This window comes from Phaenicophaeus curvirostris, chromosome 16 (assembly GCF_032191515.1).
Source record: "Phaenicophaeus curvirostris isolate KB17595 chromosome 16, BPBGC_Pcur_1.0, whole genome shotgun sequence".
In the NCBI taxonomy this organism is placed as follows: Eukaryota; Metazoa; Chordata; class Aves; order Cuculiformes; family Cuculidae; genus Phaenicophaeus; species Phaenicophaeus curvirostris.
In genome coordinates, this window is record NC_091407.1 from 10,769,788 (window position 1) to 10,796,568 (window position 26,781).

Sequence of the window (26,781 nt, forward strand, 5' to 3'; positions counted from 1 at the left end):
CAGACACTTCTGTAAGCAACAGTTCCCTACTGGCTGCTTGCGTGGCATACTGGCTGCTTTGGATCTCCTTTCAAGGAAACTCAGCTCTCGGTGTGCACCACAGAGACCGTAATACAGGTCACACTTAATCTCAGAAATTTCAACATTTTGTTGGGCAATGCTCAATGTTGTGGCATACCTCTTCTATGGCTTTTCACATAATTAATTAGTGTGGGGTCACCAGGCAGTCTGTTTCAGAGCAGGGCTTAAATCCATGTCCTAATTTAGTGTTCAAGCTAGTGGATTGTCTTTCCTTGCTGGGCCTATGTCCTGATCTGTAAATATAAAGCTGGTCCCTGCAAAAGGCTTTGTCATACACAAATGACAATATAGTTTAAACAGTTGGTAGCATTGCCTTTTAACTAACAAACTTCCCTTGTCACATTTTAAGGACAAGCAAAGCAGATCTTTGCAGCTTGAATTGCACTGGAAAAGCATGCGTGCTTCTTGGAATTAGGTTTTTATTATTTCCTGTATAGACATATTATGCAAGTACACTCTAAATGCATCAAATGACATCACTGACAAAAGATGTAAATAATACATATGAGATATAGTGGGGGTGAAGAGGGTGGACACTACTGAAAATAACTCGGATGACAAAATAATCAGATGACAGAATGGATTTTCAACAGATTAAATGCTCTTTCAAATGGAGGGATTTGAACACACTTGCAGCAATCATCCTAACTCTAAAGCTCAACTCATGACAGATAATGATAGATAATAATAGACAGTAATGAACTTGTGAACTCTAAACCTGTAATTACTTGAACAGCAATAAGCTGGAATGCTTTCACTATATGTCTTCAATACACAGGGATGAAAACATGTTTTTTTCCATCCAGTAGAGGGGGCTTGGCAGTAAGTTTTCTAAACGCAAAACCAAATTATTTCTTTGGATATTGAGTAATACTAAAGTTAAACTCACTTTTATAGGAACTTGCATACTATTATAGATAAACTCAGAACTTCCTACAAACTACATTCAAATATAAACACACACAATTGAAATTGCTCTGGCTGTCTTTGTTTCCTTTGCTTCTCAGAGTGGCTTTTCCATTTCAGCAGAAAGCCCTCGCAGTTATATCTGGCAGGCACAGTGTGCAAGTGGAAAATTTTTTGCTCCTAATTCCTTTGAAAAACTGAGTCTAAGTTCCTATTAAACCTGTCGCTTTAAACTACTTCAGTACCATGTACAATAAAAAAACAGGAAGGCATTTAGGTAAACTTCTGGTGGAAAATTTTCCAGGACACCACACAGCTGTATATTGGAAGGCTGGCTATGTCATCCAAGTGGTCCAGCAGTTTACAGCACAGTTATCTATTTGAGATCGTTCTGTAGTTTGAAACAGTAGGCATAAATCTGGGTGGCCACAAGAGCCACTGGCAACCTCACAATATGGGTGAGACCAAAACCATGGATGAAAGCCAAGGTGGTGGTGTACAGAAGCATATTTAAAGCTAGTATTTAGGGTTAAGTTGCACACAGTGTTAGGTCAATACAAAAGAACAGCAGGAATTTCTACCAAAATTAGAACAGTCTTCAGATAAAACTCCTCTTTTTCACAGTTAATTGGATTTGTCCCCCAAATACTATTTCCTTGCTCAGTTTACATTCATATAGAAGAAAAGTGCAGGCAGGTGCATTTGAATACCAAGAAATTATATTCACTCTATTACTTCTGATGAATAGAGTTCTACCCCACACATAAGCACTCTAATAGCACTGTTCAGTGCTGTTCAAAATCTGATTCTTTTATTTCTAGCGAGAACTAGCTGCCAATTTTAATGACAGATTCTGGTAAATGTAAATATTTTCACCTTAGTGGCTCCAGGTTCTGGTGGAGCAAATATTGAAAATAATCATAGAATCACCAGGTTGGAAGAGACCCACTGGATCATTGAGTCCAACTGTTCCTATCAAACACTAAACCATGTCCCTCAGTGCCTTGTCCACCCGTCCCTTAAACACTTCCAGGGAAGGTGACTCAACCACCTCCCTGGGCAGCCTGTTCCAGTGCACTAGAGTAACTTAAAATGAAATTCATGCCAGATGTAGCAGAAGGTGCAAATGACTCACCATGACCAATAAGGGTACAACACTTTCCCTCGCTGATGTGAGCGTGGGCTGTCCTGTTGCAGGCGCAGCAGCAGTCACCTTGCAGGGATGCTGATAGGTGCAGCGCTCTGCAGCAGCCTGGGCTCTGCCCACTCACTGGTCTCGCTGGTCATTCTGGTGAGCTCTTCTCTGAAGGCAGGATCTCAGCAGCTGCCCTGTGTCTGTGTGGTACGAAAGCCGCCACCCACGTGGCCCAGTAAGTTTCCTTATGTACTAACATACTCCAAAATGTAGTACATGAGGGAGGAAGAGAGTTCTGGTCACCTGGTGAAACAAAAATATCATTTAGTGTAGATATCAGATGCCTGTTAAACCTTTTATTTGGAAGTGGATGTACTATGTACTGACATACTGTGTACCATCACATTTCTGATAAGAAGAAAAAGATGGGCTGTGAAGGTTACAGCAGGCCATTGGGAGGAAGGGGGATGCCTTTGAGTCCCCTCATACACACCACTTCTGCAATGCTTCCACTCATTTCCCTAAATTCCCTTGTTCCTTAGAACTGGTGTCCTCCACATCCTTTACCCCACTTCTCCAACTCATCACAAAACTTCTCCCTTCTCTATAGAGCCATCTTTCTTCTCACAAAATAAAAATACCCAGCCTTCCACACCAGACCACCCTGTTCCCTGACCCCACAACCCTGGCCTGCACACCCTTCCTGGACCTTTCCTTTCTGCCTGCCTGGAATCGCCCCAGAGCTGCTTTCTCACAACCCTCAGCCACTCTCAGCACTGCCCCTGTCTTTTGGTCCACTGCCCAATGTCAGGCCCCCAAATGCCACCTCTCTGTTCTCCTTGGCCTGGTCAATGATCTGAGCTGCTTTGTGGCACCAGCTACTTGGGTATCTCTTCTTCAGGTGCACTTTGTAAAAACTCCTGCTTTTCAGATAGCAGGATTTCCAACCCTACCAAATCCTCCACCACGCACAGCTATAAAAGCAGCAAAAGAGGACTTGTCTGAGGGAAAGCAACCTCATCTCAGCTTTCATAAAGCAATGCACCGCATGGCTCCGCTGTGTGTGGTACTGGAGAGGGCTGAGGAAACGAACAGAGAAGAGAGGTGGGCAGTTATGGGAATTTGCAAGGAAAAAAAAATAGTCTTCTTTGATGTTAACGACTTGAGTCAAAATACAAGGAGGCTAAACTTCCCAGAAAGGAAGTTCACTAACAAGGAACCACAGATAACCTTCAGATGCTAAACTGAAAACTCTGGAGGAGAAGGTAGACTTAATTCTCAGAAAAAAAACCCTGTCTGAAGTAGACTTAATATCAGAGAGAGAAAGAAAGCAAAAGACAGAGAGCATCTTGAAACTAAAAGAGGTATTAAACAGAAATTACAGGAAGCAATTAGAAAACATCAGGCTGGAAAGCAGAAAATAGGCCAGTGGAGTAAATTTTAAACCTGAGATACTGGGATTTGTTCACACAGAGAAAGGTCAGATGGGGACAAATTTCCAGCAGTATTATGGAAGAAGCCAATAAGGAATTAGCTGGGACTAGGACAGAGGGAGTACAATAAATTAAAAACTAAAAAAAATAAGGAAAAGGACTTTGAACTGGAGGAGAGGAGGCAGGCTAGAAATGAAAAAGGAAACAAAGAAGCAACAGAATAAATATTGCATAGGATAAAGAGGGGAAAAGGACAGAAAAGCCCATTCTAACTCAGCTCATGGGAACCTGCAAATCTCCCAAATCTGTTTTATTATTTGCCGATGCCAAGTTTAAAGCCTTGTGCGTACAGAACTTTTCACATGGAGAGGGAACTATCTGTAGAGGTTCAAATTGGACCAAGGAAAGCAGCATCTTAGTGACAAAAGAGGTGCCAAAACTACGAGCCCAGAGGAGTAAGATGACATGTTCCAGCTTTAAACATAAAATATTCTAGGGCAAGTGAGACTCCAGGTGCTGCTGACCTAAAAACTACTAGATATTGCTAGTGCTGTCGTTTTAACAAGTGCATAGCTTCTTGGAGCTCAGTTCATCTTTCCAAAGATAGTAATTCTTTGGAGGAATAGTAAGTACATTAGGGAATGTATTACAAGCAAATACATAACCGTCTCCCTTCCATTCAGCACATTTACATGCATAATCTCTAAAATAAAAATGCCAGTCATCTCTGAGTCTTCTTCCACATGAAATGAAAGCAATGAAAATTCAACTTTTAGCCCATCAAGTGATGCAGGTAAAAGCCCAGTTGAAGTATACATGTCCCAAGAACAGACTGCTTTGCAGGCATGAATCATGGATAATCAGAAGTCCAGTCTCGTTGGTCTACTGCAAGTTCATTATCTTCAGACAACAAAAGCCAATGGGTCACATTGTCAATTCCGTTCCTCCAGGGATGAATGGAGCCCCTCTTGATACAGTGCAAAAAGAGAAGTAAAAATACCCCACTAGAAAAGGGTGTCTGTGCTGAGTTCCCAGTGACTGCGAAGGCTGAGTCACAGTGGGTTCTTGGACATGCAGGGGAGTTTTAGCAGGAAACCGCCTACCACTTTATTTACAGCTCCACTTCAACTATGCCATTCGACTCAGCTCAGTAGATGATTTTTATCACTGTAGATGCTGTGGATGCATTTGCACAGAGACACTTTCCAAAAGGCCATATATATTTAGTGTTGGTTTTTCATGAGGTTTCTACATATGTACTACAGATGGAAGAAACCCTGCCCTTTCTACCCTTCTGCCTCCAGTATAAAAGTACCTTTCCTCCATCCACTCTGATTTGTTTGAGTCATACCTGACCTGCACGCATGCTTTGCATTGCTGAACTGTATCTGTTTAGAAACTAGCATGCTGTCACTGTATACCTTAGGAGCACAGGCAGCTACAGTGGCAGAAGAACAGTGTCTCAAGATTCTGGTGTCTCACCATTAGTCTTAAGTAAGGCAGGAGCTCAAAGCTCCAGAAAAGGCGGAGGGAAGCACAGTTATGTCAGCTTATTCCAACTCAATTAAGTGATCACTATGCTCAGCACTTGGAGGTAGAGTCCTGTTCTCCCCCATACAGCACATCTGTCTGGCAATTAACATAATTAAAACAACAATAAGTTTGTATAAAAAAAAAAAATCTGGAATGCTAGTGAAGTTTCTTTTATATATTTCTTCTCTGTAATATACAGAATTATCTACAGAAAACTATGTTAAATTTTTTTTCTTTTAAAATTCCAGTGCATAACATTTGGACAGAGCCTTCCTTGTCTTTTCCTGCAAATTGTCCTAGTTTTGTGAAAGACTCAAGATCACACATTTCACCACCACCCCTGCGTCACTCGGTGCACAGATGCGCAAGAGGGCAGATTTCAGGTTGCATGTGCAAATGTAAATCTGATATTGCTCAATTTTTCAGTTCTTGGCTTTGTAAACCACATAACATCAGTGTGTGCACCAGTGTGCAAGACGGGAGGAAGGCTGTGGTGTGGGCTGTACTGAAGTGCAAAGTGCTAATTAGGAGAATAGAAAAGGAAATGGCGTAACGATTCTCTGGAACAGCGATGGGGTGTCTGCACAGCCTCATGACTGCACCAAAAAGCCTGTTTTCAGAGGGGATGGCTGTCGAATCCCTGGCAGTGAGGTCTTGTCGCCATTCATGGAGTGCTCCTTGGTGCAGTGAACTCAACATCACGACACAAACCCTTCAAAATCTGCTTCTCCCTGCGGAAACATGCCATCATATTTCGCAAGCCCTAAAAAAAGCAACTGTGAGGATATAAGGGAAGAGATGTAAAGACAGGAAAATAACTTGGTTGGACCCATTCCTCCCAGTCCACAGAAAAGTTTATGCAAATTAGAACTGGTCACAGGACTTCTGGGAAGTTGCCAGTGACATTCTCAGTGTTTCAAAGCTAAGGTATGAGCAAAATTAAGAGAGGGAAGTCTCTTAATGCAGTTTCTAAATAGCCAGTAAGAACATCCAGTTCAGTCCAGCAGCAATTGCTTTGGAAATCTACACTGGCAGCTTTAGACACACAGGATCTCTTTTTCTTTGTTATATTGTGCAAAACTCTGCCTGTGGCTCATTTTTTAAAACCAGATTCAGCTTTAGCCCTGGCTTTCAGGCACCCATTTGAGAGATGATCATAGGCAGAGCAGAGAAAGGATGCTGCATGAATCACAAGAGATGATCTGTTTGCCAAAGCCTCGCTGGCTGCACCATTCTTGATATTTTTTGCAGCGGGTCTGTCACATGAAGACGATTCATATGCGACCTGAAACAACCCAATAAGCGCAACACTGTAAAACCCAGTGTGTTCTCCTCCCCTGTCTCAAGTCTAGTGTTTCCCTTCCCCCTCAAATCACAACCTCCTACCCCTCTACCACCACCACAACCACACGTTGGCACAAAATGAACAGAAAATAACCACACTCCGATCTGCCTGCCACGCACTAATGGAAACTGGGAATTCACTGGAATTCAGGGAACTGGAGGGAGGTCACATGCATTACACCCTTGATACCACAATTTATCTGCACAGTGATATTTTAGAGTTTCATGAATGTTCAGTTTCCCTGAAATTTGTCTTTAAAAAAAAAAAAAAAGAGAAAACCCCACAGTCTTTCAGGGGGATCGGAAACCAATTTCAGGAAACGCTACCAACTTTGATAGTAAATGCAGCCACTAAGAGTAGATGTATTTATGTGTGCGTGGCTAAGTTTTTATCAAGTTTCATTGAGAAACAGAGGAGGACAAGCGTAGAACGCTACGCAACTTACTGCTGGAATACCACATCGCTATATATTGCAGACTTATCAGTGGTGAGCTATTTTTAGTAAGGCCCATGAGCAAGCAAGACATGAGGACATCTTTTTTTCTAGTGCTTGAAACAGGCAAGCTGCCTTTTCCAGCCCTGACACCTGGAACCCTCCAGCACGGGGATCCCTTGGCTTTGCTCTACTGGCACAGTGCACAGCCTTGCCCTGGGCTTCCCTGGTCTGTAGCCCAGCGGTCAGTGACTGTGCAGGGGAACATGGGGTGCTGAGAAAGTAGTGGTAAAATATGCAAGGAATAAAAAGCCAGAATGGAGGGAGGAAAATGGAAGGAGCTAGGTGGTATCCTTTGAGCTTAATTAAAAATTTGTAACACAAGTATACCTAGAAGTGAGCATTGAATGTCTTTGGTTTTCACCTCTTCAAAAATAAGTTATTTTTAGGAGTAAAGCCAAGGTCTGGACCCCACTACTTTATTCTGGGTGCCAGCCTGCTTTTCCATTTTGCTAAAAGCCTCTATCTGGAGATCTCTGCCCAGCTGCCACTAGCAGCATTTTGGATGGAGAGGTCTGCTGTGAAGTCAGGTTTGCATCCTCCTGTAGCTGTGGCATGTCCATCACATTCCTATTAAAGAAGGAGCACATACTACAGAACAAAATGTTTACCTTGCTCAACAAAGAAAAAAATTCCTGATAAACATCCTAAGATCATAGACATCGTACTATTGTCACTGTGTTTATATACTACTATAACTGGAAACCTTCTGAAGGGCTACAGTGAAGCTCCTGCCAAGCTTTTAGAAAAGAAATCTAAACTCACAAAAGATTTCCTCCTGATCAAAGCATATACAGCACCGTATAGCATGAGGAAGGGACAGAGCTCTCACTGACTGACTGGAAAATCCATACTCCCCGTTAGTATTTTAACCTTTCCTTATAGACTCAGGGAGAGAGAGTATAAACCTAATTATATGGGAAATCATTAGAGCACAGGATTTAAATTCACATTCATCAGTTTATTGGTATTTCTTGGTATTATTGTAGCAGGTACTCCATCGCCTTTGTTTGCCTTTAAAAATTCTTGAGGGAAAAAGCCCCAACACTTGACATATGAAGAATTATATCTGCTTTTTCTTAACAAGTTATCACCAAGTTATGCTGAATTTTCAAGCTGGTGATTAGAGAAATCTGGTTATGGAACTTCAGCTTAGATATATACTAAACTAGCCACCACCTGAAGGCTGCATAAATTTATGCTGAATGGGGCTGTAGTGTCAGGAATACACACATCATTCTGTTTAGAAGTAAACCTAGAAAGTCATGGACGTAGTTTTGGTACTACTACAGAAACTGAGAGGTTACTGAGGCCATATTCCAAGTCATGCTATGAGACAGAGCCAGAACAGGACAGATAGAGTGAAGAACTAAAGAGAATTACAGATTTAAACTGATTGCATATAAGAATAGCTCCAGCCACCTTACCAAAAGTTTCTTCTGTGAGTAAAGTTCTATTAGAATGACTTGTGGTTTGAGGCCATTTCATGTCACTACTCATATGTTCAATAGGTTTTTGAAGGTCACCTTGGCAAGCTCAATTCAATTTGTGTATGTGACTAAGTCTAACACTTCCTTTAGACTCATTATCAGACATTTTGCCAGTATTTTGATGTTATTATGAACTGAAATGGAGCAGCAATTGCAATACAGCATAGCATTTCTTTCCAGTTTAAGATAACTGATACAGTGTCAGAGGACAAAGCTGCCCTTAAAAAGTGAATCGCCACAGACATTAAACCTCCCGACAAGACTAATTCAGTGAGATGTCTCCAGATCTCCAGGAGGAAATCCTCCAGGCTGGGCACTCGTCCCACTTTCATATTCTCAATTACCTAACTTACTGACTGGGGACATCAAGGCCTGCATGGTAAGCTACACTAATTTTACATAGTGCAATATTTCTTCTTAATTAATCCAAAGTGTGTGTGGTGAGGTCTGTATCTACCTAATGTAGATCTTTGTAAAATTAGAGAATGCTTAATCAGTATCTTCGGATGATGTTTCTAATCTACCGCTTCAACAACAGATGCCAAAAATTCTACATTTAAAGGTCTTTTGTCTTGTGTCAGAAATAGTCAGCTTATTCTCCTAATTCCTAGAAATTCTGCTGGAGTTGGAATATGGTGAAACTAATCTGTTCTGAACACAGCTCATTGTGTTCACACATAAAACTGGCTGAAGTTTGGAGTAAATATGGAGAGGGAGAACGTCTAAAGAAAAAAAAATCCAATTATTTTTCCACAAGAGCAATTATGATGGGGATTTTTTTTTCCTTTCTACTTCTTGGCAAATGAGGAATTAACATTTGTATTCTGAAGCAGATTGTTGAGCCACTCATCAGTACCTGTCCTTTCTCCAGGGACAGGGGAGAAACAGAAATCTGGCTAATTTCTCAATGATGTGAAAACTGAGAAATTATATTCATAGTAGCTATTTCTTGGCTAGATCTTTGCAGATGCAAGTTACATAACTAGTCAAGGCAATAAGGCAATAATAAAACCTATATAGGATCTATCCATACAGTCAAATACAAGATGCACATTCACTAGTTTCTATTTGTTGTGCATAGGAGCTACTAGATACTGCAGAACCCTAATATATTCCATCATCATAAGGGCTTGGGTGGTTTATGATTTTGAGATTCAACTGCCACTGTAAAAATGATTTGTCAATTAACGCAGATTACGGTAAACACTGGAGGAACATGGAGGCCAGCACATCATGCAGTAGGAAAGACCACAAAAGATGCTTTCTCAGGGTTGAGTATTAATAGTGACTTTTTCAGACACAGGCTTGATGACTTCAACTATTAAATGTCCAACCAAGTCATCTAAAAATGGCTCAGTGGATTGTGAAAGAAAAAAGATTTTCCACCCCAATCTGTATGAGAAGCTGCAAGATACTGCTATGCTATCACTTTCTGATTCCTCAGCTTCCTATGCACTATTTCTGCCTCCTGTAACATCCCTGCATATGTCTCTGTTCACTTTAAGAACAAGCCCACTTTTTTTTTCCTTTTAATTTGGACTATTGAGTCTCTCTACATTCAAGGAAATAGAACTGAGACTTGGATCCATTTGACCATATTAAGAATGAATTTTGATCAGTTTCTGTGGACTGAAAACCAAAGGTAAGGTAACATTTGAGTCATTTGCTCCACCTCACCCCAACCATAAAAATCTCCTCATATGTGGATTATGCTCATGAATGAAATGCATCAGTAACTGATTCCACAACCTTTGAATTACTTCAGCAGAAGCTCAGCATTTGCGTGTGGTTTGAATAGATAGAATCATGGGAGCACCAGAAAGGGCATCAACACAGTTCAGCTTCAGAAGCAAATGCAAATTCATAATCACGTAAACCATGCCGGACACAATCTAAACGGGCATTGAAAACAAAAGGAAGTGGTAGAAAATTCCTGTAAGAATGGGAAGCTATAAGAGCAGAGGGTAAAGGTACCATTAAAACAGTAATAGAGATGCTGGAGGCCTTTTTGGATTATAAATTGATGTTTTGCTTGGTATCCTCAAGGTTTCCACGCAAAAATAAATTCCCTCCGAAATTTATGACCTCTCCTGTTCTCCCTCTACAGTCAGCATCCCCTTCCCATATTATATGGATATGGCCGAGAACTCTAACTGCACGTACAAACAGTAACCTTGGCTCCAAACCTCACAGCATAGTTCAGTGCCATAGCTGATAGCAGTGCCATAGCTGATAGCTATAACATAGCTGTGCCATGTTACCATTCTCCTTTCATGGGCTTGGGATCTGAAAAGACATGAGTACAGGGAACTGGAGAAAGAGAGAAGAAGGGAGAGAACTGCCGGGGCAGCGAGAGAGGCAATGGAAAGGGAGCAGAGAGCTGTACTGGCTGAATTTGGAAAGGATCAATCGGGTATTGCGGTAGCCAGACTGAAGTAAAATTAGCAACTGACTCTGAAATTCAAGAGTTCCTCCAGCCAGCACAGAAACCTCTGTGGTCCAGTAAGCATATCTGGAAGCCAAACTACCTTCATATGGTTCTGCTTTAAAATATCCAGTTCAGTATTTATAGCAGCAGTTCCCCTGTATGAACGACAGCCTGCTGCCTCTGCAAGTAGCACCAACGTTACTTTTAGGGATCCAAAGTTCCTCCATCAATCGCAGAGTATCCACAAACAACCCCCCCCACCCCAAGCAACATAAATCTCCCATTCATATGAAAAAAACACCAGAAAGCAGGCTGTCCCTTCAAAACGCTTTAACCAACAATTTGAGGCTTGAGGCTTTCCTTCTTTTCTTTTTGGCTTGGCTAATTACCCAGAAGGATGTCTAAACTACTAGAATGCAGAAAACCCAAACCACACTTTTGTATGGTTAACTGTTCAGCATTTGAATTCCTCAGACAAATATGACTCTTTATTTGACTTTGTTAATATCAACAAAAGAACTTCCACTGAACATCAGACAGGGTCCATCTAGACTGAATGCAAGGAAATCAGCATCAACTGCCCCAGAAGAAGGAACTAACGTAATTTAAAATAAACAATTCCAGAATAGCCAGCTTAGAAAGAAACTTCACTCATGGGCTTACACAGCTAATTTATTACTGTTGAAGCACAACAGTATATAGCACTTAGAGAGATATATTTCAGACAATTTGGACTATTCAAAGGAACTTACAGGAGGGAGAGGCTCAGCACTTACTCAGTTTTAGTATGCAGTTAAGCTTAATTCACTTAACTTCCAAAAACCACAGCTTTTCATCCTGCCAGCACACGTGCACTTTCTCGCAACTAATACAGTAATCATTTTTAGAAGAAAAAAACTATTTATCATCACCTTTCTATCATCCACCCTAGCTGGACGGGATCTGACTTGTACATTACCTGCAGAACAGCATGAATTGCAGTTCAGATAGAAATTGTTAATTCTGTATCAACTGGCAAGCCCTTCCCTTGGCATAAGCACGGTGCTTATTAAGGCTTGCTAACAAACTGGTGATATCTCAAAATGAATTTTGTTCTTGGCATAATTACTTGTGCATGCTGTGACAACCGCGCCATATACACATATATTGTTCTTCAGTGGTATCTAGCATGATAATTAACATCACTATAAAGTGAGTCTTTTTTTATAGCCATGTTCCTTGCAAGTAAATGACTAAAAGGATAAGAGGATGAGCTGTATTCAGCTTGTCCACTTTATTATCTCTTAACGTAGAAAATCATAGAATGGATAATATGGAAATGGAGATGTATAAGGAAATGTCTAGGTGCAATAGTCATCTCTTTTGGGCATGTCCCATTTAGAGATGTCAAACTCTGACCTTAATACCTGCAGTGGGTGATGGAGGTTCACACTTCTCTCAGTGCTGCTGGTTTCAGCACATCTGAAAGCAGACTCACAAACAGTGTGGTATCTAACTTACTTGCAAAATCAAAGAATTCCATTTTCAGGGGTTTCATTTAAATGAAAATTGAGATTCTGCAGAAGAAAACAAAACCCACTAAAACAGGAAGGATGGTATTGTGGTTAAGTTTCTAGTATGGGGCTCTGAAGACCTGAATTATGTTCCATTCCTAGCCCTTCTGCGAACTATCTCTGTGACTTTAAGCAAATCACTGAATCTCTTAGTGCTTCAGTTCCCCTTTTCTAAAGATGATGTTGCTGATTTGGTCAGTTTAGATAATGAGGGCTTTCATGTAAAAGCTACCATTTACAATAACAGCACAAGAGAGGCATTAACCTCAGAACACTAATAATAAAATATGTGACCCTATTTACTTGAACTGTTCTTACAAGAAAATAGCAATTTATTAGGCTTGGAAAAAAAGTTTTTTTATTACTCATTTACAAGTGTCTGTAACAATGACACAATTGAGCTGATTTAACATTCCCATGTTAATTCCCACACTGGTCACTCACTTCCTATACCAAATTCTAAACAACATACTATTCCATGGACACATTGGCCTGCCAAGTGATCGAGCTTCATAACAGAATCAATGTCTGCTTCTGTTCTCAAAAACTAGGAACAAAGCTGAAATGGGGAGTGCCTGCTGGTTTTCTAAGCCTTTCAAGATTTTTAGATTTTTTTTCTTTCCAGAGGCCTGTCCCTGCAGGGAGCATGAATTCAGTGGGGCGTGGAGTGCCCCATAAGGGAATTTATACTGGGGAATACCAAACATGCTACCACAATCTCCTCCCTCCTGCTGGTTTCAAAGGGTGAGAAAAGGCTTGGAGCATAAATGAAGGAAGCTCTGCCTGCCTCACACTGCTGCTAGCAGGGCTGAGTGCGGTTTTTGAGAAAAACAAACAGGCAAATGTCTTGCGTATCCCCCACAGATACAGTACTCTCCTACCTGCAAAACACTCTTCAGAACCATGTTTTCCCTTGGCTGCCTCCTGGCAGAGTGTTCCTGGCATTCAGATTCCCAGATTCCCTCTAGTCTTTGCCCTGTTTCTAGCCCTGCTCCTGCTGCACAAATGCCTAGGGATTCCTCCAAATGTTCTGTCATTTTCCAAGCCAATGTTTACAAAACAGGAGTAAGACCTTTTATTTTTATCAAAAGTGGAGTCTGTTGTTTATCCCAGCCTTTAGAGATTTACTCACATGACCCTTCCTGCCCCAAGAAACAAAGGAGAAGAGGGTATGGGATAATGTCACTCAGTCATTTTCTTTCTTCCCAGACTTTGCCTTTCTCTTCTGAAATCATCAGCAAAGAAGAAAGAGAACACAAGCTGTTCCTCCACTTGAAATTGTACTTTGTGGAGGAACAAAAAAAACCAAAAAATGCATTCACAAGGAAGGCTTTGCTTACCAAACAGACTCTAAGGAGTGTCTCATTCCCCATGCAATAAGCAATACGAGCTCATTAAGCTGAGTGACTGATGAGAATCACCTGCACGGCCAGCGCCTTCCAGCCCCGGTGTCTCCGCGCCGGCTCCAGGTTTACGCACTGCCCTCTGCTGGGAGGAGAAGCCGCCTGGTACCCAAACCCGCTGGCATGGAGCTCTTCCCAGGCACGGACTATGGGCATTTTAAGTAGACGTAGAGGAGGTAAGAAAGGAGAAAAAAGGATGGGAATGGGGGGGGGGGGGGGGGGGTGTAAAAGGAAATATGAGTGGGGAGTATAAGATATCCCAGGAAGAGCTCAGCTTGTGCAATGCTCAAGTCTAAAACCCCAGCACTTCCTATCCCAAAATCTTCACTCACTGTACAAGTCACCTTTGCGCGTTAACGACCGATGTCTGCTTCGCCTGGACAAGCCTTTTGAAGGCGCATTACAGAGCACCCCGGACCACTGTCATTGTGATTCACATAGACGTGGTACCAAACTCCATAAGGAGCAGCCCGACACGCTTGGCTTTTGGTGTTTGAGCTGGCAGGCTGTCTCCATCACTCTCTTCGGCAACTGGGACCTCACTTACCCACTTGAGTCCTGCCAAGCTCTGAGGCTTTGCAACTAAATACTACTACCACGTTCCTGCTCGATGATGAAGACTTTTAGGACAGACGCTTTGTCAGCTGCGCTGTTCAGTACATGGCAGACAAACTACACGTGCATCTGGGGGATCTTTCTTTTTTCCCTGTGATCTTACAAAATTAAAACTTACATGAGAGTGAAACAGCTTTCCTGGCACACCTGCAGCAACCTGCCGCCAACCAGAGGTGCAGTAGCAGGAAGGTAGCTTGCCTGGGCGCCCCAAGGGCTAGATGAAGAGTTGGAGGATCTAAACTGTGCTTTTGGCTCTGATTTACCTTATTATGACACAGTTAAGCACTTCAAATCTCTTTTCTTTGCTTTGCCTAAGTAGACTTTAAGCTGTCAAAGCAGGGCCTTGTTCTACCTGTCTGAACGTGAACAGCGCCTTATACAAAACAGCTCTCAAATCTACTCGCTGCATGGGCTGCACTACACCAAAGCAAATAGTGGCAAAACATTTTCACTATTGCACGTTCAAATTCAAAGTAAGTTTCAGTTCCACCATCCCTCATGCTTTTGTTTTACACAGAAAAGCAGCTGAGCTTCCCTCCCCCACCTGCTCATGCCAAGACTTAGCTCAAGCTCAGTTGCTCAAAAACTGTTTGAAACAGGATTCTGAACACAAAGTGAATCTCTGTGCCAGGTCTTAAAATTAATGATGAGCCGTTTCTCCAAATTCATGACAACTATGCTCTCTCATGGCAGCATATAAGCAGTAAATTTTAGTGGCTAAAGCATCATCAGAGATTTTCAGGTTCACCTCTTGTCTGTTGGTTGCACATCACTGTAAGGTGTTGTATTGCTGTCAGGTTAATTCAGTCTGGGACCACACTGGATTTTGGAAAGAATATTCAGTCTCAAAGCAGGAAACACATTCCCTCAACTTCATCCCAAAGGATAACTCACAAGTCCTTGCCAGCTCCCATCCCCTTAATCATTTGACAGAACCATTTCCTTTTCATTGCCACAAAACATCATGTCGACTGCAAAGGGAAAAACATCCTCTCTCTGCTCCTGATGTAAAGAAGCACTCTGGCTGCAAAACCTGTATGTCCTACCGCGTGTCCCCAGTGCATTCATGGATTGATTCCAGAGTCAGGAGGCAGTGTAATTCTTCCCAAAGTTTCTGTGGTTTTGCACATGTCTGTGCAGGTACAGATTAGGGCACTTGGCTTCCATAAAACAAGGAATAATCAGATGAAAGGTTTCTTGGCTTTTTAAACAGGTATCAGTTACTACTTTAAGAAACACCCTCTCTGGAAACAGCCGGCTTTACTGGGCCCTGCTTAAGGGGGCACCTAAGACACTGGTTTGACGTTGAGGTTTCAAATCTCCCTCTGGGCCAGCAGAACAGCATTCCGAGCCTCCTGGCCTGGCTGTGGCAAGGTTAAATACAGCTGGGGATTTGAACAGTTACTTTTAAATCTGATTACCCTGTAAAAAAAAAAAAAAAAAACACACAGGGAAATTCTGTTCTGAGGACTCAAAATGCAGTGTGGTGCACGCACAGTTCTCTCAGTGGAAGGACCGCAGGTGATCTCTGAATGTTTTTCTCACTTCAAGATGGTTATTGGTCTAAATCTGCTCCCCGTCTAAGTTAGACACGAATTCCTCTCACACTGACCTGTCAGCTTTGAGGTGAGCAGCTGCTTTCACGTTCAAACGTCCCTCGCCGCTCGCTCACTCGCTCTCCCTGCACCGAAAACAAAGGGGAAACGGAGTAAAACTGCATTTGGCCGGGAGGAGAAACGGCTGAGGGCCAGCGGCGGGGCTGAGGCGGCGCCGGGAGCCGCACGCGGGCTCGCCTCGGCTCGGCTCGGCTCGGGCTCGGCTCGGCTCGGGCTCGGCTCGGGCTCGGCTCGGCGCCGCGTGACTCATTCGGAAAGCGAAAGTGGCAGCGGCCACGTGTTTTCGGAGAAGGCAGCAGGCCGGGGCGGGGCCGGCGGCGCCGCGGCCGCCGCGTTAAATAGAAAGCGGCGGGATGCTGGGTCGCAGAGCGCCGCCGCCGCCCGGCCCGGCCCCGCGCGGGGGATGCTCGGCCGCCCGCCCGCCGCGGGAGCACAGGCAGCGCTCGCTGGGGCCCCCGCTCGCCTCGGCCCCCGCCCCGGCCGAGGTAAGGACGGGCTCCCAGGGGAGCGCGCCGGCTTCGGGGGTTCGGACCTTGTCGTGTCGCTGCGGGGCCGTTCTCCTCCCGGTTTGGGCTCCGGGCGTCGCGCCCGGTGGAGGAGAAGCGGGGGACGGCGCTGGAGCCGCGGCGGGCGCGGAGCCTTCCTGCCCCGCAGCCTCCCTGCCCCGCAGCGCAGCCGCTGCCACAGCCCGGGCTCAGCGCGCCACGGAATCTGATTTTTTTTTTTTGTTAACTTTAAATACCGAGCGATAATCTTGGCCCGGTGATTGGAAAAACTGCCGTGGGTTTCCTCCCGCCGTGTAAAGAAAGCCCGGTGCTGCTTTCAGCCTGTTCTTTGCCAGCGTGAAAGGATTTTACAGCCGTTTCGGGAGGTGAAACGACCTAAACGAAACCAAACGTCAAGTTATTAAATTAGCGCGGACGGGAATAGAGCTGCGCACTTTCTTTGAAACCCTCATTAGCGGGTAAGATGGCTGAGGGATTCATTTCTGAGAAGGCTTCAAGGTTTCTCGAGAAGCTGCTGCTGCAGATCTATATCTGACTATAGGGATAAATCCTAAAATCTATGCGTGCCAGTAAGGTCAAGGCAGCCAGCGGAGACGTATCGAACCACGCTGTCAGAGGTAGATGTTTCAGGCCAAACTCATTCCTGGTGCAGCGCTGCTAATTCTTTTGAAGTAACACGAGGGATGAATTTAGTCCCTCATGCTGAAAGATCTATCAATAGGAAGCAATTTAGAACGGGCCACTTTAAGTGCATGTAATACAAAAAAGAGATAGAGGCTGAGGAGTAATGCTTTAAGGGTTCATAGAGGTTGATTTGTGTAAGCTAGTGAGGCTGTAGTGTTGCTGTCCCAGGGGAAAGTTGGGGGGAATGGGAAACTGCCTTTTATGGCTGAGCCTCAGGTTAACAGGAGAGGAAAGCAGTTTTAGGATTACTGTATAAATTGGCAGTGTTACATCCTTTCCTTCCAAGTTACACTTGAGAGGCACAACGGCACCTATATACCTCACCCTCTTGCCTGGTTACAGACATAACCAGCTGCAGAGCTTGCGTTTCCTTCACCCAGTGCACCAAGTGATGATGGTTCTGGCATCTCGGTTTGGATAAGGGAAGGGGTAGAGGGAGGTGCAGAGAAACTGGTAACTCAGTTGTAAAAACCTTGTTGCTTTGCTCTCTTAAAAACTTGAGAACTGTTGGAATGTGTGCAAGATAACCTCTCATTGAGAGGGTCGGGTCATCTGACTTTGTCTAGGTCCTGTGGGGACCACTGTGGTCCACGCTTCTCTGGGGAAACCGCATTATTCTCTGTAGCCGTTAATTATCCTTGCTAAATATTTCTGGAGCTTTGGACTTTGCCATAGTGATAGACCGCTAATCTTGTTGGAAAGCGTGCAGTTGTTTGCCCAATATAAACTGGCAAATGAATATTTTACTATTCTGTAATGGGTGGGAGGCCTGTGAATGGAAGACTTTGGTCATTCAGAGACTGGAGCTGCTTTTCTCTGGGGATCTCACGTTGTGTCTCTCTTTGGCGTTTCAGAATAGCTGCTGGAAAGCTGCCCTGCCGTAGCCACTGACGCTATGGAAGCCCGCATCCGCTGGTCTAGGCTGTAGGATGGTAGCGCACAGCAAGGTGTCAGCAGATAATGCAGTTGCAGCGGACCCGAGATGTCTCCTTGACCCCCCAGCACGGGATCGTTCGCAGGCTCGAGGTTACCACGGCCCAGGCCGGCCCAGCACTCTGCAGGCCCAGAGCAACACGCACTTTCGAACCTTTCGCTCGCAAGCGGATTTTAGTAGCATCACTCGAGCAAGCAGCCTGCTGGATGCCTGTGGCTTTTACTGGGGACCTCTGACTGTCAACGCTGCCCACGAGAAGCTGAAGTCTGAGCCTGAGGGCACCTTCCTCATCAGGGACAGCACGCAAAAGAATTGCTTCTTTGCCATCAGTGTTAAGACTGCAACTGGGCCCACCAGCATCCGGATAAACTTTCAGACTGGGCGTTTCAGCCTGGATGGCAGCAAAGAGACTTTCGACTGTCTTTTTAAGCTGCTGGAACATTACCTAAGCTCCCCGAGGAAGGTACTGGTTACCCCACTGCGCAAAGTCCGCGTGCAGCCCCTGCAGGAGCTCTGCCGGAAAAGCATTGTGAAGACTTTTGGAAGAGACAACTTAAACCAGATCCCTCTCAATCCTGTTCTTAAGGACTATCTGAAATCCTTCCCATTTCAGATATAAGTACAGCATTACCTGTATAGGGACATGTGATACATGCGTAAAGAATCCAGCTTCTTGGGTTTTTAAAAATGTTTGACAGTGAGCAAACTTATTTTTGTAGCGATTTACTGTATTTTGGGATGGAACTTGAACACTTGACTACTTATGTTTACAAAAACTGTTTGCACAAACCTGGGGTTTTAAAACCCTGGCACATTTTTTCTGCAAAGCAGAATATTTTATTATTTTATAATATTTTTAATGATATTAAAATAAACTTTATTGTGAAAGTTTTTAAAGAAAAATAGCTCCTTTTTTGTTTTTTTTTTTTTTTTTAAAGGCTCTGGTACATGTCCTGCTGACAAACTTTAACTGCTAACTGAGGGTGTAAGTGCAGACAACAGACAGGTCTCCACGTGGTCCTACTCCTGAGCTAGCCTGTTTTAATGGTAATTCAGCAGACAGAGGATTCCAGACCCCAAAAAACTAAAGTGGAAAGATGCAAGAGAGTAGAAAATGTATTTGGGATGATTCTGCCCAGGAATGTAGCCTCCCTCTAAATCCATGAGAGCAGGAACACTGTGTTAAAACTACAGCGGTACATAGTTTTTGAAAGAGTAACTTGAACCCTTAGCTGAGCTAACTGCACCGGCTCTGGCTTGCCTTATTTCTATCAAAAGCTACAACGCTCCAAGTAAGAAGAGGTTGCTTTCTGACATAACCAAACCACATAAACGTTGGCAGGAAAAACTAAAACTGTCCAGAAATACCATTCACGCTTTAAAAGGCCATCAACACTGTCATTATGATGTGCTGAGAGAAAGATAGTTGTGTTTGTTTTTTTTTTTCCTCTCTTTCTAAACTGACACACACAAAATGGCAAAGCTGCAGGAATCTCTAGACTTCAAAAAGGTGTTTCTTGTCTTAAATTACTAGTAATCTACAGAGCACAGACTTGATATGTTAGAAGAATTTATGGCTCAGCTCCATGACAGGATCTAAAGACTAAGCCTATAAATTTGCAGCTGTAATTTCTAGTGTCTAAACTATTTTCAAAGAAGGTTAAAATACATAGACTGTTTTGTAATACCATTTGTAGGAAATTGGTGAAGGCACCACTGGGTTTCTAACTGCGCATAAAATGCAAAATCAGTGTTCCTCAGAGCTGTGAATTACTTGACATGCCTAATTTGGCAAAATGTCACCTGCAGTGTGATAAAGTGATTCTCCCTTTCCCAAAGCATTTCCTGACATCCATGAAAAGCTGACTTAGAAAACCAGCTGAAGGAAATCACTTCAAAGAAGGCACAGTCTTTCATAGAAATGTACTCTGTCAGCACAGAGCTACAGTGCTTACAGCAATTGTAAGCAGTAAATGAAGTAGTCTTTAGAGTTTGGAAGATAAAAGGTCTCCCTCTACTGTAATTCACATTCCTTTTACAGCTTAAGCCACTTCTAGGAAACATTGAGTATTATATAGTGTTCCTTATGGGATAATTTGTTTAATTTACTCTAGAAAATCAGCTCTTACATCATCGGTGTTTCTTGGAATAAGTAGGTTTCCTCCTCAAGCATGACTAAGGATCGTTCACAGTGAAAAATGGAAAAAGAAAGCATGCAGGCAGAATCACGTGACCCGTTACTGTGCTGCTTCCCTAAAAATGCTCTTTGGATCAGTCCTGCCTAGCAGTCTCCCATTCCCTTGTCTAGCCCTGACTGAGGTTAGCAGACAGCATTTCTCCTTAATTCTAAAGCTGGAATTACTTGCCAAATGATGCGTTTTCCCACAGCAGCTGCAACAATATAAATTGGGGAAATAGCGAATACTGTGCTGTGCAGCAGATAGAAGAGCAGAGCAAAGCTGCCGCCAGGATGTCAACAGCTTTAAGAAGTTAAATTGGGAAAGAAAAAACAAAAGGCTTTACAGTGAAGGCTGCCAAACTGGTTTGCTATCAGCAGAGATTGTTATCACTTTCCCTGTCCTCTTTTCCCAGCCCAGTTGTATCTTTTAACCCTTCAGGCCCCAAACTAACGACTCTTGCCTTGCTATATAAATGAATGCCCCACGGCAGCATTAGTGGTAGAATAGGCACAGTGTGGCTTAGAAGGTTCTCCATTACCCCTGATAAAAACAAAGAAAACTAGGCCTAAATATATGCTAAGGGTCTTCCCACTGAGAGCATGGAATGAAAAGTGTAAGGAGTGAGCCCAATTCATTTTCTTCCTGGCAGAAGCAAACCTACTTGCTCTCTCTCTTTCCCCTTTACTGCTTTAGAGTAAGTTTAGCAGAAAAGATCCATATCCTCCCACACGAAATGCCCAAATCCCTTCATTTTGTTTTTAACATGAAATGCAAATGTGGGATAGCTCAGGGGAAGAAAGAAAACTAAATAAGGACAAGAAGGTCAGAATTATATGTATAAAAGGTCTCCTAAGGAGAGGAGAAAAAGCTGGCTTGTATTTTTAAACTAGGTATCTTCTCTTTCCCCTTCTTTCCTCCCCAGTGTCCAGGCAGATCCTCTTTCTGTGTGTTGCTCTAAAGCAACTGAGAAATTGGAACCACAGTATGTGTGTTCATAATGTCACTCTGACTTGTCCACTCTTAAGTGCTAATGAAGGAGCCTGCACTGATTTAAGGACTCTGTACCAGTAAGGGGCACAGCAGGAGTTTCCTGAAGATTTCTGTGGTAATTCCAGCTGTCAAAATTCTCATCCTCTATTTAATAAATTACCAACAAGGTTGAATAGGTAATTTGCTGTGTTCTGCACCTAATGCAATGGAAACACATAATATTACAGTGATTTTCATCTTTGCTTCTAAATAGTAGGCAAAACGTGATGCTTCCAGACCCTCCCCCTCTCCTGCTCAGCTCTTTCCTCTGACCTTTATCACTCCTGACTGTGGCTGGAAAGTGAAGTAAACAGTCAATCTGGTGAAGGACTACAGAAGAATTTCAGGAATTCTTAGGAGCAAAGCAAAGCCATGTTTTCTAAAGAAATTGCTGCGTTTCTAGTTTGTGGGGAAGGGACAGCTTTAAAATAATACCATTTGCAGCATGGCTTTGTCACCCACAAGGACCTCGGGGTTTCTGTCCCATAGAGCACAGCAGGGTGGGAATTGCACAGCAGAGTCCCCCGCTGGGACTCCAGTGCAAAGGTTCCTGTGACTCTGCAGGCAGCAAGACTGAGGCTTCCTTGCTTTCTAAAGACTGAAACACATTTGCTTTCAGAGTAGGTTAATTTACATACCATGCTGCAGCTGTAAAGCACTTGCAGTGGAATAGAGCTAATTAATAGAACTGTAGGTGTTCAGAAAACCTTATTAATTTAGCTGTGAAGAGTTACTGAATCTCAATAGGAGCCTCTTGAACGACAAGCATAACCTTTTCCCACTGTGAAGCTGTGGTCACACTAATTCTGTTATGATTGAAGTCATTTACAAGAAGTGAGGCTTCAGCTGCAGTCAGCACTGATGCTATTTTCAACAGCCAAGAAAAAAAAGTGTCCCCTAGGGCAACATGCTGACGGTATCTAGCCATCAATACTCTTCACCCAGCTTATATAATACTTAATCCTCTATTGAACAGCGTATCCACCTCCTGAACCTTCTCCTTCACATCCAGCATCAGCCCTTTCCCATTCAGTCCCTGGCTCTCCTTCCACCCCTCCATTCATCGTGCTGACAGCTTTGTGAGCAATGCATTTATTCATTAATTCCAGCTTTGAGACAGAGCCTGTGTAATGGTGACTTAATTGGGACTCTACACAGTTTACACTTTGCACAGAAAGCAAACAACTGTATGCACAGTAAGTTTCCAGGATGTTTTCCCAGCTGCACAGAAGTCCTGTTCAAGACTTTTCATTGTCACTGACTTGCCTGCTATGCTTACAGGACTCGGACCTGTTGCTCTCTCAGACTCTTTCCTCCACAGCTGTTTCACAACAGAGCAGCCAAATTTGTTAGACCTGGGCCCAATTTGCTCTTTGTGTTACCGTGGAATCATAGAAACCTAAGCCAGCAGGGAGTGCAAAAAACCCAGCTTTTCCCACCTATCCCACCATGTAACCACTGCTCAAATACAGCGAAGCAGCAAAGGCCAAAGAGTCAGAATACAAGCTGCTGACTGACAGAGGAGTTAGCCACATGCCAAAAGTATTTCCCCTCTGTCTGGACCTCAGTGACATGCTGTGGATGTGGTTGTTGAAGACAAGAGTGACAGAGATGATGCTTGTGCATAGCAAAGCAATTACCCAGTAGTCTTCACTATGAAAAGAGCAGATACTGTGAGGATGGAATGACTGCCAAACAAAGTAAAGCAAATAGCTAACAGTGCCGCAAGCCACATTTGCTCAGCTTCCTTCATTCCGCTCTTCTTGATAATATTAGCAAGGCAAAGTAGGCTCAGCTTTCTGTTATCATTTTTATCTCAGTTATAAATATACTGTTGTAGCTCCCAGAATAATGATAAATCCAGTTATAACTCTTAGAGAGTTCTGCCTCCTTCTATGCTCCTGTGAGCACAAAGGTTCTTCATTAACAGAGAATTTTGGGATTTTTTTTTGCTCTCTGCTCCTAACTGAAATAAAGCAACTGTGAAGTTGTGAAGTTTGTCTAGTACTTTTACAGCTGCTCTGCTGAAACCACAACAAATTCTACATCATTCTGACAGTAGGATAAAAGTGTCTTGATTCAAACTCTGAGTGTATAAATGTCCCTATGACTTCATTCCCCTACCTGTGTAGCAGGTATCATGCTCTAGTCCTGGAAGACTTACTGTAATATACACATGAATTTAGGAAGAGCCTTCAGCTCTGGGAAACAGAAGTACAAAGGCCTTGGTATCAAGAAGCATCTGCTGATTATTTTCTCATACGTCTAAGTATTATTTTATATCTACTTCTAAAACAAATATGCGTAATGAGGAGGGAGTTTTCCATGTGATTGTACAAACTGTACCATGTATATTTTTATTGTGCTTTGGAACTACTAAAACTTAGCTAATCTTTCTTCCCGATAAGTGTAATTTATGCACACAAAACCATGTGCAGGGTCATCACCAAGGTGAATACAATGACAATCACTGAAATAGCTTAGGACTTCCAAATTCTCATTAAAAGACACAAGTGAAGAGTACAGGTAAGGCTGTGTCTATAAACTAAATAAAAAGTGAGGACTACACGGTCCAGGGCTGCCTTTCTCAGCCATCCATATTATTTTCTCCTTGTTCTCCCACATATGTAATTTCCTTTCTAATTTCAATAAAGTTTTAATAAGGTGGTGATTTTAAAACGCAACACATTTCACATCAGTCCAAAACATGTTTTGGGACGGGAAGCCCAGATAGACAGGTTTTAACAGTGACATTGCAACTTGGGAAGGGTAATCTCTTCTAACACTTTAAAGTTTAAAATCCCACAGTTCATCTGCCAGACCTGAACTTCTGATCTAAGTGAAAGGAAAAGCTGACTGCTGCATACAGTCTGCTATAGTTACACAGCATACAAATCATTATCTATTAATATTGTATACAAACCCAGCAAAGGCAATTGCTAAACACAATCCATAGGTATACTCCAAGCTGGTATAAATAGGCTTTAAGTAAATTTATGAATGCATGCATAACTCCACTAGCTTGAATGCTGGCCATTGGTGGAACAAAAAAGCAATAAAATCACTGCAGGCCCAGCTTCAAGCACATGCCAGGTTTAAGTAATGGCCAGCAGTCTTTAGGGTTTCTTACAGTGCTCTCTAGTGAAATCAATAGAAACCAAATTGAGTTCAAAACTAACCTTGAGAGAAAACGTTTTCTCTCTGAAGGAAAATTCAGTGTGAAATTTGGAAAGGCTGTATCATGTCAGAGGAGACTGGAAAGCATCCTGGAAGATGGTCAAAGTTTGGAAGGAAGTAATGCATGTAAGAGAGCCAGATAACTTATTAGCTTGGTTTTGAAAGTAGTGCACAGAGGGAATTACAGCTGCAAGGGCATACAGGTGGTTCTTACAAGTTCTCTTGCCAGCTGTAATCTCTGTTACAAAAAGGAGTTCCAAGTGCAGAACAATTATGCAGCTAACTCAGAGCTTTTTACACCAACATTCAGACACGTCACACAATAAAGCATAGCTCTAAAACTGCTCAGTTTCCACTGACAACAGTAAAGGCCTAATCCCTTACTGAGGACTTGGAGAAGCCACTTAATTAATCTCCATACACATTATGCTACTGCTCATCCAGATCTTTAAAGCTTGAACTTATTGCAGGTCGATTATAACAGGCTCTAGTGCCCAAGCTGAAATGAATGCATGCTCTTTTATTCAAGTTTATTCCACATTAAGTGCACAATTTTGCAATTAAGATAATGTGCTGATTGTAGAGAAAAAAAAGGAGGGGGGGAGAGACACCTATTAAACACCTTCATAAGACAGCATCTTTTTAAAGAACCATGAGCAAAGTATTTATGAAACTCCTCCAGTCTGAGTCATAAAGTCTTTATGTAGCAGACAGATTATGAAAGTAGATTGGCCCTACCAGTTATAAAACATAGAAGAGTGGCTGAATTTCAAATACTCTCTATTGAGTTAGGTGCTTATTTATACATTTAGATTAGGACAGCTTTGGCCAAAGCGCAGCTCAGGAAGTTCTGTAAAATAGCACCTTGCAAAATCATTCCAGAATCTAGAGGTTTGACTTGTGGAGACTACGTGTCACTGCGTCAAAACAGATCAAGGGAAAGAAACTCGACTCAAACTAACTACAGTCTACTCACTTTTACTTTAATCTTTTGCAGGTCTTCCTTTTGCTTAGTTGCATAATGAGAAGCACAGATGGTACAGTATGTTATCCCATCTCGAGAGACGCTAGCATCCAAACACAAGAAAAACAAATTCCTTCCGTTGAATTCAAGTCTGTCCTGCTTCCCATGATTTCCTGTCCTCCAGTGCAGTTCAGTTCCTAGGAAGAGTTGCAAAATACAGATACACTGTTGCCTGTGCTAACAAAATAATTGACTGCCATGAAAAAGCTGGCATAAATACTACCTCCTCTTGGTAACTACTAAGCAGCTAAATTGCATGTGGCAATGCTGTTTGCTATTAATATCATTTAAAGAGGCATAATGCTTACAAGTCCAAACAAAAGCCAGTGGCCTGTTCCATGCAGCATGTACAAAAAGCAGCACATTTTACTGTAAAACAACTACAATTTTACTGTAAAACAACTACATCAGAGCCACCACATTTACAGTATGCATCTCACCTTCACAGATAAGATCCTCCAGGAAATTAAAGGCTGAGAAGGGGAAAACATCTTCATCAAACAGTACTTACTAATGTTAATGATGAGGAACAACCAGCTTTTCACTGAACTCAGGTTCTGCTTTACAAATCAGTTCTGGTTTTCTGCTCTATATGGTTCAGTCCTAAGAGGTTGGAGGAGGATGAGCTACTCAACATTTCAAATCTGGTCCAATTTTATTAGTTTTCCTGAAAGAAATATCCACATATGATCAAGTTGGAACACAGAACTGCACTAGTTCTGCTTCATGAATACTCCAGTCTGTCACCTCTGCTTCAGCCACCTTAGGAAATGCTGCTGATAACCCAGGAGCAAGTCCCGGAAAAGCAATTAAGCATCTGGAGACTTATGTGTGCATAGCAGAAGAAATAAGGACTTTGAGTAAATAAATAAAACCTAGAAGCAGTTCTGGATTAATGGCTAAGTCACAGGATTTCTCAGGTGCAGGAAGAAATCAGAGCAGCAGGTTGCAGACCTCCTCTGCTCAGCACAGACAGATGCACTACTGTTTGTACAGCCTCCATGGACCAAAGCACCCTCCCCTCCTCCACAGAAGTCTCGTGCAGGACTTTCACCTCTGAGGGAGGCAACAAGGACTCAAACCAAATCCTCTTCCAGCACTGAATCTGTTTGGAAAGCAAGTGCTCTGGCTGCTAGACTGCTGGGGGGAAAATATATATATTTCTTGGCAAATACAACTACTACCTCAGGATTCTTGTGTTAGACAGTGGAACACT

At 42.8% G+C, this 26,781-nt stretch overlaps 1 protein-coding gene and 2 long non-coding RNA genes across 4 annotated transcripts; 1 reads left to right on the forward strand and 2 right to left on the reverse strand.

The window, feature by feature from the left end:
• Nucleotides 1-373: 373 nt before the first annotated feature.
• Nucleotides 374-16,213, reverse strand: LOC138727650 (uncharacterized). The gene is made up of 4 exons (XR_011338583.1): nucleotides 16,028-16,213; nucleotides 15,164-15,234; nucleotides 2,123-2,425; nucleotides 374-1,880 (listed from the first exon to the last, which is right to left on the reverse strand). It is a non-coding gene; the product is annotated as an uncharacterized lncRNA (long non-coding RNA).
• Nucleotides 16,214-16,426: 213 nt separating this feature from the next.
• On the forward strand, nucleotides 16,427-19,060 carry SOCS1 (suppressor of cytokine signaling 1). 2 transcript variants are annotated; one of them, XM_069869752.1, is made up of 2 exons: nucleotides 16,427-16,516; nucleotides 18,076-19,060. In XM_069869752.1, exon 2 carries the CDS (start codon nucleotides 18,151-18,153, stop codon nucleotides 18,772-18,774), a length of 624 nt encoding a protein of 207 aa, XP_069725853.1. In that variant the 5' UTR covers nucleotides 16,427-16,516; nucleotides 18,076-18,150; the 3' UTR covers nucleotides 18,775-19,060. The 2 variants fall into 2 exon arrangements, with proteins under 2 accessions (XP_069725853.1, XP_069725852.1); XM_069869751.1 differs by having other exon boundaries at nucleotides 16,446-16,995.
• A 2,322-nt stretch (nucleotides 19,061-21,382) lies between these two features.
• LOC138727651 (uncharacterized) lies at nucleotides 21,383-26,255 on the reverse strand. Its single transcript, XR_011338584.1, has 3 exons — nucleotides 26,077-26,255; nucleotides 25,518-25,702; nucleotides 21,383-21,522 (listed from the first exon to the last, which is right to left on the reverse strand). It is a non-coding gene; the product is annotated as an uncharacterized lncRNA (long non-coding RNA).
• Nucleotides 26,256-26,781: the final 526 nt, after the last annotated feature.